The sequence below is a fragment of the Primulina eburnea genome, chromosome 11 (assembly GCF_022965805.1).
Source record: "Primulina eburnea isolate SZY01 chromosome 11, ASM2296580v1, whole genome shotgun sequence".
Classification (NCBI taxonomy): domain Eukaryota; kingdom Viridiplantae; phylum Streptophyta; class Magnoliopsida; order Lamiales; family Gesneriaceae; genus Primulina; species Primulina eburnea.
The window spans coordinates 7,801,466-7,816,438 of NC_133111.1; the positions used below are offsets into that span (position 1 = coordinate 7,801,466).

At 35.2% G+C, this 14,973-nt stretch overlaps 2 protein-coding genes across 2 annotated transcripts; one reads left to right on the forward strand and one right to left on the reverse strand.

Moving 5' to 3' along the window:
- Positions 1-3,719: 3,719 nt before the first annotated feature.
- LOC140805004 (serine/threonine-protein phosphatase 7 long form homolog) lies at positions 3,720-7,687 on the forward strand. The gene is made up of 7 exons (XM_073161184.1): positions 3,720-3,835; positions 3,986-4,034; positions 5,410-5,924; positions 6,018-6,148; positions 6,217-6,304; positions 6,390-6,821; positions 6,908-7,687. Exons 3-7 carry the CDS (start codon positions 5,541-5,543, stop codon positions 7,613-7,615), a joined length of 1,743 nt encoding a protein of 580 aa, XP_073017285.1. The 5' UTR covers positions 3,720-3,835; positions 3,986-4,034; positions 5,410-5,540; the 3' UTR covers positions 7,616-7,687.
- Positions 7,688-12,350: 4,663 nt separating this feature from the next.
- LOC140804937 (anther-specific protein LAT52-like) lies at positions 12,351-13,373 on the reverse strand. Its single transcript, XM_073161093.1, has 2 exons — positions 13,138-13,373; positions 12,351-12,816 (listed from the first exon to the last, which is right to left on the reverse strand). The coding sequence occupies exons 1-2, from the start codon at positions 13,301-13,303 to the stop codon at positions 12,488-12,490; spliced, it is 495 nt and encodes a 164-aa protein (XP_073017194.1). The 5' UTR covers positions 13,304-13,373; the 3' UTR covers positions 12,351-12,487.
- Positions 13,374-14,973: the final 1,600 nt, after the last annotated feature.

Below are 14,973 nucleotides of genomic sequence, written 5' to 3' on the forward strand. Positions count from 1 at the left end.
GTTTAATTTTCTAGAGTGATGTACAACTAGACTTGGCTTCTTGCGAGACCATCTCGAGCTGGCATGATAGACATGGCCATCTGGATTTGTCTAGCTGGTTTCGATTTCAAGCTTATCATGTTCATAGATTATGTTGGACTGAACAAAGTGTATCATTTTAGACTTGCCTTCGTCCAGACACAATTGAGTACTTGCCTCAGAAGAATTGCATTCATTGTTTCTAAACCCTATGTCAGTTCTATCACCAGTTGTTTTACATCTCATGCATTTTTCCAATAGAAGTGGAAGACTTGTTCTAAGAATTGACTAGGTAATCAATAATAGATTCTCATTTATTGTTACTTGAAACACTCGTTACAAATCATCATTCTTAATATCCAGCAGATTGATTTTTACCCCAAGACCGTCAAGTTTCTTTCGTTGCATGCAGCTAGAGTTTCTTGATTTTCCTATTAGGATTTTATTTTTCTATCTTTATTTCCTCGTGACTGTGAAAGTCTTTCGAACTCATCTACCATGTCGTGAAGTGTTGTGATAAGATCCTCTAGTGTAAAATCACTAGAGCTAAAGTCAAATATCATATCATCAGTAGTATCCAGCTCAACATTGGCAGTATATAACTCAACATCAGTCATCAGGCACTGGAATGACTCTTCTATGGCTCTAAAAACTTGTTGCGTGTTTTCACTACCGCAAGTGTACGGTGTGAAGTTTTAGTACTGGTTAGAGTACAGATATCGATCCCACGAGGAGTGTGTATAAAAATGTATATCAGTGCTCGTAATTAAAATAGTCTCAACTTTATTTAGAAAATCAAATAAAAGGTTGGTTTGTTTGAACGAATTAATTGAACACAATGAATTAATTAAATCACCGAATTGAGAAATAATGATGAGAGAAAATATCTAGAGAAATGATTTCACAAAGTTTCCACGATAAATATTCACAATTGAATTTATATTCCTAAATTCTCATTATTTACTGGCCAAGAACACTTAGGTTATGTTATCCCCCCTTTCCCAAGTGACGAAAAACTGTATCTATCAACTTCGATTCAATTATTCCTAATTAGAATCTAAGTTTCATAGATAAATGCAAACAATGTTCTTACTAAGCCTCGCTAAAGTTATACGCCTTCCGAACGCTATAAACATTTAACGATGTGTTCTAATGATCTATAATCCTAGTTCCTCTCCCGAGTTGTAGAATGAATCAAGCAACAAACAATTTATGGCCAGTAAATTACAGTGCAATAAACACAGAGAACACAAGTAAACATAAAATGGAATTCAATCCTATAAAATAACCACGTCAAATCATCGTGTCCACAAAGCTACATCATTCTCTAGAATGGGAGATTAGTTCATCACGAAATCGAAATAAAAACGATGCATATTCAAAGTTTTAGACATTGACATATGAGAAAATAGAAATGCAAAAGACAGATAACAAATCCGAAGTGTCGTCTCTGTCCCCAGATTCGTTGCTCTTCGTCTTTGTAATCGATCTTCGCGTGTCTTGCCTTCGTCTCGCCTTCGCTCCGAGTCTTCCCTCTGTATTTTCGTCCAAAATGGCGTCTCCCCTGAGTATGACCTAATTCGTGCAATTTATAATATTCTGGATGCACGGCGCGCGCGTTAGCGCGAGAACTGGCGCGATGGCGCGCGGGCTTCTGCTTGCGCGTGGGCGGTTGCGCGTGAAGTGGCGCGGCCGCGCGCGTCTCTCGGGTCTTCTGCTGCTTCCGTGTGCGCGCGGCTGCGCGTGATCTCGCGCGGGCGTGCAAGAGAGAGGTTCTGTCCGAGTGCTTCATTTCATGCGCGCGCGGTAGCGCGAGATGCTGCGCGGTGGCGCGCGCCTCTTTGGTCGGTGACTTGAGTGTATGTGCGCGCGAATGCGCGTGAAGTGGCGCGGTCGCGCGTGCACCACTGGCCGTGGGTGAGCTCTCGGTTGTGCAGTCCGTCGTTTTCTTAGTCCACTATTTTCTCCACTTCAGGAATGACAACAAAAACAAACCAAAAACGCATAATTCTGTTCGAAACAAGCATAATTCAAAATGGATTCTAATATAAATTAAGTGCAAATCTTGCACTTATCAATACTCTTGCTAGATGAAATCTCTTAGCTGGATGACTCTGAATCAGAATCTTCCCACTTGAATTTTCTTTCCTCAGCCACAAACACTTTTTGTACCTTCTTCATCTTGAATGATCTCTGGTCATATCTGAACTTCCTTTTATCAAAATATTTATTATAATCTTTCTTGGGACTGTTAGATTCTACAATCTAATGGCCCTTGTTTTCAAAGTTAAAGAAATTTTGACCGTTGTCAAATTTTTGTACCGAAACAATGATCTTATTCTTTTTTATTTGGTCATTTCTTTCACATAATTGAGTCAGATTTTCCCATATTTCTGTAGTTTGGAATGCATTTTAATTTTCTAAATATATTTTTATTCACAGTTTTGTAAAAAAATATCCTTAGTTACATTGTGTATGTTGGCCTTTTCATGTCTTCAGCGGTCTACTCAGACTGGTACTTTTCAATCATTTGAGGTGCACCCTCATAAACAATAAAATAATATTTACCTCCATGATCTTCATTGGACCATCTGCGATAACATATCATCATCTCGTGCATTTAGATGTGCTTGCGTACAACTCTTCCAATCATTATAATCTTCTTTAGAAAATATTGGAATCTTGTTAAAGGAAGTCATTGAATATATACGTAGTTTAGAGGTCAATAAAACTCTATCTGATACCACTTGTTAGGATTGAACATGAAGCTTAGGAGGTTGAATAAACACTTATAAAATTGTCTTCTAAAATCGAGCTGGCCTTAATAGCTGCTAGGTGATAATGTCTGTTTCTCAACCAACTAGATACAACTGGCTACAATAAAATGGTTTTTTCGAAGTGAGGAAGGGGCGGCTGGACTAGTGAGATATTATATATTCACTTTGATGATATTTTAACAAGTAAAATAAATTAATGAATTTAAGATAATAATACGTAACGTAAATAACAAAAGATATATGAAAGTTCGAGGACAAAATTCTTTAGGTATCTCTTTCTTCCTCTCAATTAATGAATTCACAAGAAGACTTGGTTTTACAACAACTTGCAACAACCTACTTCAATTAGGACTTATCTACTGCCTAAGCTGAAACTCTTAGTACGCTTTTCAACAACAAATGAAATGAGATGCTTTTAGAACACTAAGTTCAAACAGCACAATACAACTCTCTGACAAATAACTTGAAAAGCTTGAGTTTATAGGATAGCACAATGTAATCACTAAATATTAGGTATTGAAATATGCATGTGAAAAGTTTATTAGCTTGATGATTGAAAGATTAAGGGTGCTCGAGATCTTGATAAAAGAAGATTATGAAATCTTCAGTAGTATATCCAGTCTTGAATCATATCTTTAAATAGTGGACTTTTTAAATAAATATTATAAATTTAAAAAAAAATTCAAAAATATAACAGATTTTAAAATTTTAAAAGAATATGATAAGGTGGGGTTTGTAACCCCGCTTTATTGAGGAGTCGGGGTCTCAAATTGTGTTTTTCGAGGAGTCGGGGTTTGAGACCCCGACTCCTATTTTTATTTTTTTTTCCCGACAACTTCTTACAATTGATTAATGTTGATTTTTTTTTTGTCATTTTGTATGCCAAATGTATCTGATAAAGCCAAATTGAACACTCGTGATGGTCAAATTGAACACCCGTGAATCTATACTGAATTCAACTTGCAATATCAGTGATGCTCGAACATGTAATTGCTTGCTTTTATCATTCCTTTCCCTCATGTTCTTCTTCTAAGGTGCATGTAAGTTTTTTCTTCTTTTCTATCTTTTTTTTTTCTTATTTCAATCTATTTTTCCTCTTCAACACCAATTTTTTTTATTCTTTACTTTGTGTTTATGATGAACTAACAAGAAGCTTAAATTTTTTTTCTTAAATTTTTTTTCTTTTGCAGGTATAAATTTTTTTGAAAAATCAATAATTTGGAGTTCTTCGTCAACAAAGTAAGTGATTTTTTTATTAAACAACAATTGTTAATATTTTTAATTAAATTTATCATGACTTTGTTATGTTTAGTGTTATCTCATTCATACTTTGTAAATAATACAATTTAAGATGTTAAAATTTTTTAATAGTGACAAATATTAATGTTAAAACGGTTACGAGTGCCTTGAAAAATTATAGTAATCAAAATTTAATTGTTGAATATTAACTAGTTTGGAGAATTTGGATATTAAATATAATTTAGATACAATCTGATAAATTTTAAAACCTTTTTTTATTCAATGAGTTTTCAGTAGAATGAAAATTTTGAGCAAATTAAAAATAATTTTGTGATATTAATTAAATTTTAAGTATAAAAATGTTTATAAATATTATAAAATAAAAATCTTGTAGCAAATTTTAACCGACATTTGAATTATAATTTAATTTTTTTTTTCATATATTTATCAATATCTGAATATTTATCAGTATATGATTTTTCTAACTAAATATCTATTTATTATTATATATCCTTTCTAAACATAATAAATATAAATTGTATAAATAGTCAAAAAGATGTTAGTATTTATAATACAAAATTTTTCTAAGATCAAATAATTATTTATAATCTTTTTTTAAAAAAAATTCTATCAAAATCGATTGAGAGAAATGTTTTATAATTACAAAGCTTTTAATGATAAGTTTGAAAAAAATAAATTGGTTATACAAAATAAATACTAATTTGATATACATATATACGTGAAAATTTTCTAATAGTAAATTTTTCATTAATAATATTAAAAATATTGTTTATATATTTAAAAAATTAAATAGTATACTCATTTTTTTATATCATAAATGATATAATTTCAAATATTTTTATGTAAATATATATAAAAAAATATTATAGCATTTTTCTCATAACATAAATATACTGAACTTTCCTAAAATAAATTTATTAATTTTTGTACACTTAAAAAATATATTAATTGTAAAAATATAACAAAATAATGTTTTATTAGCTTTTTGGACTTAAAAAAATATTGTAATGTTAAAAATATAATTATAATTTTGTATTATTATTTCTATTTTTTTGAAGGAATATTATTATTTCTAATTAATAATAAATTATTCTTGTTATTTTTTACAAGATGGGGGCATATATCAAACCGGTCGACCATAGTGTCCTTCACTTGCAGGAGACTCATATCTCAAGAACAATATCAAGCGATAATATCGATACCATTTTAGAAGTCAGACGACCGGATAACCGAATTTCGAAACTTTATAGTTCTGGCTTAATTCACAATCGTGTTCTGACCCTCTTGAATGAGATGTGGTTATATGGTGTTCTCCGATGTGGCTTTCGACCTATTGACAATCATCAAATTACAGCTTTAGTTGAGAGGTGGAGACGTGAGACTCATACATTCCACCTACGTGTTGGTGAGGCCACAGTCACACTCCAGGATGTTGAAATAATATGGGGTTTGAATATTAAGGGCCAACCTATAACGGGAACCGACATGAGTCACACGGCTGAAGAATGGCGTCAAAAATGTGTCGAGTTACTAGGTTTTGCACCCACTGCATCTTTAGTGACTGGAGGACGCTTATCGATATCTGTTTTAGACGCACACTGCAGAGAAAATCAGATTGACAACGACAGTTCAGACTTGGAGGTGGTGCAATATACTCGATGTATTGCCCTGATGGTAATTGGAGGATGCATGTTCCCTGATTCTCGTGGTGGTGTTGTGAGTCTTATGTATTTGCAGCTACTTCTTAATATTCCACGGGTGAGTAGGTATAGTTGGGGAAGCGCTGTATTATCCTTCCTGTATCGCGAGTTATGTAAATCATCAATTATAGGGAGGAAAATAATTTGTGGGCCTTTGTTGATCTTACAGGTAGCTTTATTATTTTGTTTATAATAATTTCACAATTTTTGTAAGCCAAAAATAATTTGTAGGCCTTTGTTAATGGTGCTTTCTTTAATGCAGGTTTGGGCATGGAGCAGGATGACATCGCTTAGTCCTGATGTACATGGTTATTGCCATATTGTTCCTGCAGCCCCCGATGTAAATGATAACGACTATGATACAATTCTTCCAATTGCTCCTTATGGTGCAAGGTAAATTTTTGCAAATCAATTTAGCATTTGAGTTACAAAAATATTTGAAATTATTTTTGTTTGTTTAGGTGGGCTCGTCATTTTAGTCATACTCATACATCTACCCACTCAGTACGTATTATACGTGAGATACTTGATCTTATGGAAGATGGTCAGGTGTTTATCAATCAATATTCATCAATATTAATACTAACATTCAATTAACACTCATATTGATTTTACATTTTTTTATTAATTGCAGTTTAATTGGACTGTTTACAATTTCGAAGCGCTCGATGTGCAAGCATTCATCGCAGGACATCAAGGGGAAATATGGCGATGTGTATGCCCTCTAATTTGTTTTGATATTGTGGAAATGTATCGTCCAAATCGGATGTTGCGTCAATTTGGAATGCGACAACGAATTCTCGAACCCGCAACTGATGGGGATGATCTACACAACTTGTCCCGAGTAGGACATCGTAATTTTGATTGGAAAAAATTTCATAGTGGTCCGATTGAGATATGGAAAAATAAGGAAACACATATCGTGGAGGATATGCTCGTCTCTGGACACATGATGGTGGACTACCAATATAAGAAATGGTACGACAACATCACTATACGATTCATTTCTCCAAATAGCGAAGGAATTGGTTACTCCAGTGGACAAGCATATTTCCGAGCCATTGTGGTTAGTGTTAATGCAAATTTATCAAAGTAAATTATTTGTACTTATTTTCTAATGTTTTCTTAATTGATATGATTTGTGCTACATAGGACGAGGAAGCAACCACACTCACAAATCGATTCAGAGGGCTTAGCGTACATGAACAATCGAGGGAGGCACTTGAGGAAGCCATTCAAGATGATTGGAGAATTGGTTCACGTCTTCATGATGCACTAAATAGGGTATCTAATGATGAAGAAGTGCAACATGATATACCACGTAGAAACTCGTTTCAAAATCTTGAGGAATGTAGCCGTCGTCGACGACGTGAATCGGGTTCTAGTAGCTCATCTGGTTCACAGCAACATCGTAGACCACATGGATTCGATGTCACTGCCACTTCACATGGACATTGCATGCGTGGGTCATCACGTGGTCATGACATGTCTGGAACGTCACATAGACCATCAACAGTGTCTAATGTTGACTATCGACCATCAATGCAATACGGTTTTCACACTCCGTACGTTGCTAACAGTGTATCATTCACTGATCTACTAAATTCTGACCATCGACAGTTTGATGATGAAGTGCGCTCGTTTAATCATGAAGTGCGTCCAAACTATTTGACTTCACCGATTCCATTCCATGGATTTTCTGCCACATCATCTGCTAATGATCCATATGGTTTAAACAGAGAACACAATACGGAGACAGAACATAATACGGATATGGAAGCAGAACAGTTGAACTTTCGAAGAAGTCTACGAGTGCGTATACCACGTGGTTGTGGCACTAGCCATTTCTATTACTACTAGTATTAGTATATCCTCTATGCATGTCGGTTTCATATTCTCGTCAATTGTAGTTTGTTGTTTTATTTTGGTATTTGTATTTTGGACGTGTTATGATATTTTTATTTGAAAATAATATGATATATAATGTCATTTGTATAATATATATTATACAATAAAATATCATATATTTGAATTTATTATTATAATACTATGTAATAAAATTTATTTTAAAAAGCGTTAACTTATATGTAATTAACTAAGTTGAAATATTGAATTATACTTATATAAATCATATAACATTATATAAATTTATTGACAGAATAAAATATCAATAGTCAAAGTAAAAAATCAAACATCAATTACAGCCAAAACAACAACTACAATTATTTAAAAACTTTTGATATTACACATTCGTAATACACGTAACCACACTTCACTTGCAACACAAATCTTAATATTATTATGATAAACAACACATGAAACTCCATTGTTATGATGTACCACCACGTGCATAAGCCTGTCTCTCTCTTGTTGTTGGTCGATCCATCTCATTATGTATCCTTGATGTTCTATGTCTACCAGCTCTTCGTTTTTCACGTCGACATTGGTTATGGTTTAATTCAAATTCAGCGTCATCCCAATATCCTTCATCTGGTATTGGGATAAATCTTCCTTCATATGTTTTAACATATCGTTGCATACTAAGCCACGGCTGCATTAATTCCATCGGGTCCAAACCGTACCACTTTGCTGTACATATGGCATGAGAGCAAGGTATTCCGAAAATTGTCCATTTTCCGCAAGAGCAATCACGAGTACTCAAGTTCACAACTTGTACATGTTCATTATGTCCTAGTCGTCCTCGTGTTACTACGGATGCAGATTTGTCACTGATTTCGTATCTGCTAACACTGTGATTGCTTGATTTGATTGACCATTTCTCGTATTTGTGGAATGCAAAATCAGGCCACGGTTGGTTGTTTGCCACCATATAGGTAATTCTTTCCTTACGATCGAAGAAATATTTTACACAACGTCCAATTGTTAACTGCACAATTGCTGAAATAGGAAGACGTCTTGCACCCTTCAACACACCATTCAAACACTCAGATATATTTGTCGTCATCACACCACGACGCCATCCACCATCATGGGCCATCGTCCACTTCTCACGTGAAATCCCACACAAATATCGATATGCATTCGGGTTAAGGTTTTTAATTGCATCCATTGTGGCATCAAACTTACGTATCTGATGTTGAGTGCCCGCTCGCCAACAAAGATCTTTCAAATGAACATTCTTAAACTGATTGTTGAAGTTTGAGCATACATGGCGCAAACAAAAACGATGTACTCCACGAGGAGGTTTGAAATCTGGTACATTATCCACGGCGCTTACAATAGCCCGATGCCTATCAGAGATAAGACATATACCTCTAGCCCCACGAATGACATGTTTGCTTAGATTATCAAGAAACCATTTCCATGAGTCGTACGTCTCTTCATCAACAATCGAAAAAGCCAATGGCAATACCTGATTGTTTGCATCCAATCCCACTGCTATCAACATTTTGTGCTTGTACTTGGTATATAAGTGGGTTCCGTCAATGCTAATAACCGTACGACAATGTTCAAACCCATCTATGCACGGTCTGAATGCCCAAAACACATAGTTCAAAATCTTCACTGTTGGGTTATACGTATCAATATGGTTCCACTCAACGATAGAGCCTGGATTGTGCTTCACGAGGGCGCCCATATATCTCGATAGTCGTCGAACAGAACTTTCCCATGTTCCATAAACATTCTCAACAGATCGCCTCAAGCTATGCCATGCCTTGTGATACGAAATATTGTACCCAAATTTGTCCTTAATCAGTTGCATTACATATTTGATTTCGTATGAAGGGTCACAACGAACTATACCCACAAGAGTGTTTGCCACCATGTTCATGTCCATGTTATGATGGTCAAGGCCGACATGACTAGAGATACACGTATGTGACCCTCCATACTTAGTGATTTTCCAATAGCCCGATTTCACCTTGAGCGATGCTCGAAGACCCCAATGACATGGCATAGTTGAAGACTTATTTTTGCAGCAAACTTTCCAGAACGTCGGTGAGCTTTGGACGACACGGTACTCACGTCGTGCGACCCTAACAGAGTAGTCCTTGACCCTGGCAATCAGTTCTTTTTTGTCCTTGAATATCATGTTGATGCACAAATCGCCTCTTTCAGGGTTGTAATAGGTCGTGAGACTTGCATATGGGAGATCTGTAGAATCTGGAATTTGCTCATCGTACACTTGGCTGAAAAATGGTGGATCTTCACAGATTATCGACCTATCCGCTTGAATATTGTCAGGCACCGTACCTTGCCTCCATGCTTGAGATGATGTACCCTCATTTGGACCTTGTGAATAACCGACATCACGTTCAAATGCATTATTATCATCATTTTCATCAACATTACCATCTTCAGAATCGTTGGAAGGTGAATCTTCATCAGTATCCTCATCGTGGTAACTATCCATAAAGAAATCACGTCTCGTTTGTTCATCATATGATGTGAACGGAGTAATTTCATACGGATTACACCTTCTTCTTGCACTAGACTCCCATCTACGCCCATCATCTGCCCATGGAATGGTTTGTTCAACCACATGATTATTCGCATATCGATCCCAATTATTTGGCTGTTCATCTTCACCCACAACAACATTTGAAGTGCCTCCTCCATCATCGAAGCCCATTGTACTAAATCCTTGTGTAATACATGGGATGTAGGCTTCTAGATCATTGGAACAAACATTATTTTGTACCGACTCAGACTCAATATACAAATGTAAACACTGCAGGTCAATCTGAGATGTCATAAAATGTAAATTATCGTCATCTTCGATACAAAGTTGAAACTCTATTCTATGCGTCATCTCCATGTAGGCATATTTGGTTGTCAACTTCAGCATAAATTCCTTGCTGTTAATATTTAACTTTTTATACAATCTCTTCATCAAATCAGAATAAGTTATGGACCGTGGTACCATCATCATCTTCACAGCAGGCTTGCTGTATTCCACAGTTCCTTGTTGTGCAACTACATAACCATTGACATACAACGCCACTGATATAGTGTCCATTTTCTGTGTTACGTGAATATAATTATAATTAATCACAACACAACATATGTTATAAAACTATGAAATTCTGAATAAATTAACCATGATCGTAAAGTGATTGATTTTAGAGAGAAAAAAAAGTTCATTTTAATTAGTACATGTAAATAAAATTGAAACAAAATGTTGAAGAAAAAATACCTTTATATATAACCAACATTCAGCTATAAAATACACTACCACATCATCGCCGAATGCATCTTCATCAATGTCAATACGAATGAATTATTATTCATGTAAGTTATACATATATAGTGGGACGAATGAATGACGAATGAATTATTAGTCATGTAAGTTATACATATATAGTGGGAAGAAAGCATAAAAAAACAAAAGAGGATTCAATGAATATATTTCAATCAGACATTTGTCCCGAGATTCGCGGTGGTTACTGTAGCGGTCAAGGAGTCGGGGTCTCAAACCCCGACTCCTCGAAAAACACAATTAGCAGTCGGGGTCTCAGACCCCGACTCCTCAATGAAGCGGGGTTACAAACCCCACCTTATCATATTCTTTTAAAATTTTTAAAATTTATAATATTTATTTAAAAAGTCCTTAAATAGTTGAACTTTTCCAATGTTAACTTTTGCTTCAACGTTCAACTTGTACTGGTAGTCGATATAAAAGCAAACTATCTTTTTTCTCATTTCTCTTCATAATATTCCACAATTAATGCTAAATGACATGTATCCAAATATAGAGAAAATTTGATTCATAAGATAGAAAATCATACACGTATATTTGTCTTATTAGAAAACATTTTACACAACTGGAGACGTCTACTAATGCACATTGATTGGTCAAAAGATCTTCTGGAAAACTGGCTAGTTTGCATACAAAATATCTTGATGCACGAGCATAACAACTAGAGACCAATGTGCAACTATAGTACTCTTAAACATTCATGAGTTTGATTCTTTGAAACAACTTGAGCTAAAGTAGAAATATCCAGTCTGACTTTAAGATAACTAGCTGGAAGCAGCCCAACTAAAGTCTTGGATAAGTAGTCGGCTTAAGTCCAGGACATCCAGAATTAACTCAAGGGAGAGGAGATGGAGATGGCCTAATTAACTCAAGGGACACAAATTTGAGTTTCTATTTACATAAAATTTAGGACATCCAGAAGAAGGCTTGAACATTATGCACAATTTTTTTTCATTATCACTTGAAATCGAACTCAGATATCTCATATTGATCACAGATATTTATGTCTTTACACCAAAAGTAATATATCCATTAATTGAGTAGTACACTTTATTGATTATTTCAGCCAACTCTACGGCCTTGACCATTGGCCTAATTTCCAAATTTATCATTGTTTCATTACAGTTTTGATTAATTATAATTATATTGTTTAAGATTATTCTAAAGGCATACTTTTGGCACATGAGAATATGTTGTGATTGGAACTTATTTCAATCTTCAAGTTTGGTTCATCTTAGGAATGAGAACGCTTATTCAAGAATTAAAACATTATAACTTTATGTCAACTTACAATATAATACTATTAACATAAAATAAACTAAAAAAATAATTATAGGTAACTATGAGTTATTTTATAATATAATGATATATCTAAATGCTACAGTATTTTATTTTCTTTATAGTAAGATTAAAATACTGATGAAATAGCAAAAATACAAAATGGAAGTGTACTGCATGTAATAATTTGTCGTGTAAAACGACTAAATATAGAAATTATGAAGCCAATCTAATTAAGCTTCCACGAACAATTCCAAGTCCTTGATAACATTGAGGCATTCGGGAAAGATATCCTTGGTCATGAATCCGAGTGGGTTAGCGAAGCGGACGGCCTCATGGATTCCGCTGTTTCGGGTGCATACGATTCTTGATGATGCGATGTCATTCATGAGCTCGGCGCAATCGCTCCTCGGCGATGCAACCGGCATCACTTCGCAGATTTCTTTCTCGTGATCCCCGACCACTGACAGGCTGTAGTGCCCGTCGGCGTTGGCTACGCCCTCCACACTGTATGTCACCGCTTTCGTTACAGCGTCCGTGCACACCAATCTCACCGTAGCACCTGCAATTTCGTGACCATTATGTTTAATATACTAGGTGCATCCAAGCATGGATCATCGATCGATATAATCCATGCATGCATGAATATATATATATAGTTTTGATATATTGTCCATGAATCGTGTCAATCTCTGTGACCACCAATGAGGTGATACTCACCTCTTGGATATAAAACTTTGACATGTTTCATCTTATCCAATAGGTGAGTGACAACTTATTGATAGCACAGAGATGAACACGAGCGGTAAGCATCATAAAAAAACTATATATATATATATATATATATATATATATATATATATATATATATATGGAGGCATACCTGGGAGTTTCGTGCTGAGCTTGGTCTGGAACTGAAGTCGGCAGGGATCGCAGTAGACGTCGCCTTCAACATTGAACACTTCTTGGGAATGGGCATGGGCGTGGGCGGTGACGGCGGCAAAGGCGATGATGCAGAACGCAGAGATGAGAGCAACGGCCTTTGCCATTATTATTATTTTTCTTTTTTTCTTCTCTCTTCTCTTTTTGTTTGCGTAGTACAATTTGTAAATCTTGTGTTAAGAGTCGATTTTATAGAGGATGAAATGGGAGTAAAAGACATGAAGGATCGATCGTCTCTCCGCTATGTTTTAGGACATCCATTGAGGAGAGGCGTCGGTTCCTTATTTTGCGTTGGTCATAATAATGTTCTGAGGCTAAAATGTATCTACCGATTTGGATCCTACTTTTCATATTTAATTCCTTTTGGTGTTCAAAAAGTGTCAAATTGGAAGTCTATTCCAAGAAAAATTCTCTATTATATCCCATATAAGTTTTATACGCATGATGCGCAAGCATAGTATATACGTGACAAAATATATAATTTGAACAATATTTGCGTCTTTTTGTGTATAATTTATATAACTTTTGAGTTCCTGATCTTTGGTTACCTTTAGAAAAGAATAGCACATTACAACCATAAACATGAATTAAGACTCTAATGTTCAATTTGAATTCAAAATAAGAGCAAAACAAGTCCATTCATCTGCTTGAGAAACAAAATCTTGCATGACATAAGCGAAGAACTGTTAGAGTAGATGTCCTATAAGCCAACCGTTGGTTAGTGATTTTATTGACTTAGTTGTAATAAACAATCTTTATTTTAATATTATTCATTATTTTATGGTTTGTTATTTCTTTATCTGTATACCCATGTGAACAACATAGATAAAGACCTTGATTATATTTTAATACAAATGAATCGTAATTCGATTTTGAAACTCATTTGTAAACACTGTATGATCTAAATTCGTTCCTAGTCGATTCAGCCGCCTAAAACATGGATAAAGGTCGATTGAGCTCGAGACTAGCATATTTGATGTTGTGTACCGCGTTTCTTAGTAAGGGCATGGAGATGTCCAAACATGCAGATGGGTAGTCATATGATGATTACACCGAACAACCCTCCCTCAGACTTTTCAAGTGGTTATCATTTATCGAGAGGATAAGTATGTGGTTATGATTGTACACCATTAGTCCTTACGACCCGGGACAACACTGAGGCTCTATTGCTAGGGCTGTACTTTGACTTGTTTACCGGCTCCAGGAGAGTCATCAGGTGACGAGGTTGGGTACAGATGCGACACATATAGGAGCTAGTGCATTGTAGTCGGGGATTCACCGCTCACCTGTGGGTCTGGATATCCTATATGATCTGATGAAATTATGGTTCGTGTAATCTCTGACCAGAGTATGAGATGTACGTTAGAGAAGGATTTTTCGAATAGTACATGCGATGCCAACGATTTTTGAAAAACACACACACATCACAAACTGAAATTTTTCGAAAAATTGGAGATCAAAAATCCAATGTAATTCGTTGTTCGTTCGTTCTTCTTTGCAACCCGCGCCAACGATTGAATATTCAAGCTTTCTAAACGCAAAGACATGCTTCTAAACTTTCTTTTTCACCATTCAATCTGTAATGTGTGTTTTACGTTTTGAAGCATGCAAAATTATATTGATCAAACTATTTAACGTTTAGACGAATATCTTACAAAGTTTTTACGTTTTTACGTTTGCTTGAGACGCTTTATGATTCTTAAGGGACATGTTTCAATAAAAGACGTTTATGGGTCCTAAAAATAGTCGTTTAACGGAAGAACGTAGGCGGGAAAAG

What these genes read in the sequence shown, in the direction of transcription:
- LOC140805004 (XM_073161184.1), top strand. Translation starts at nt 5,541, where the DNA reads ATGAGTCACACGGCTGAAGAATGGCGTCAAAAATGTGTCGAGTTACTA. An exon ending in ATCTTATGGAAGATGGTCAG is followed by an intron (nt 6,305 to 6,389) that starts GTGTTTATCAAT and finishes TATTAATTGCAG; the next exon opens with TTTAATTGGACTGTTTACAA. An exon ending in CATATTTCCGAGCCATTGTG is followed by an intron (nt 6,822 to 6,907) that starts GTTAGTGTTAAT and finishes TGTGCTACATAG; the next exon opens with GACGAGGAAGCAACCACACT.
- LOC140804937 (XM_073161093.1), bottom strand. Translation starts at nt 13,303, where the DNA reads ATGGCAAAGGCCGTTGCTCTCATCTCTGCGTTCTGCATCATCGCCTTT. An exon ending in GCTCAGCACGAAACTCCCAG is followed by an intron (nt 12,817 to 13,137) that starts GTATGCCTCCAT and finishes ACGAAATTGCAG; the next exon opens with GTGCTACGGTGAGATTGGTG.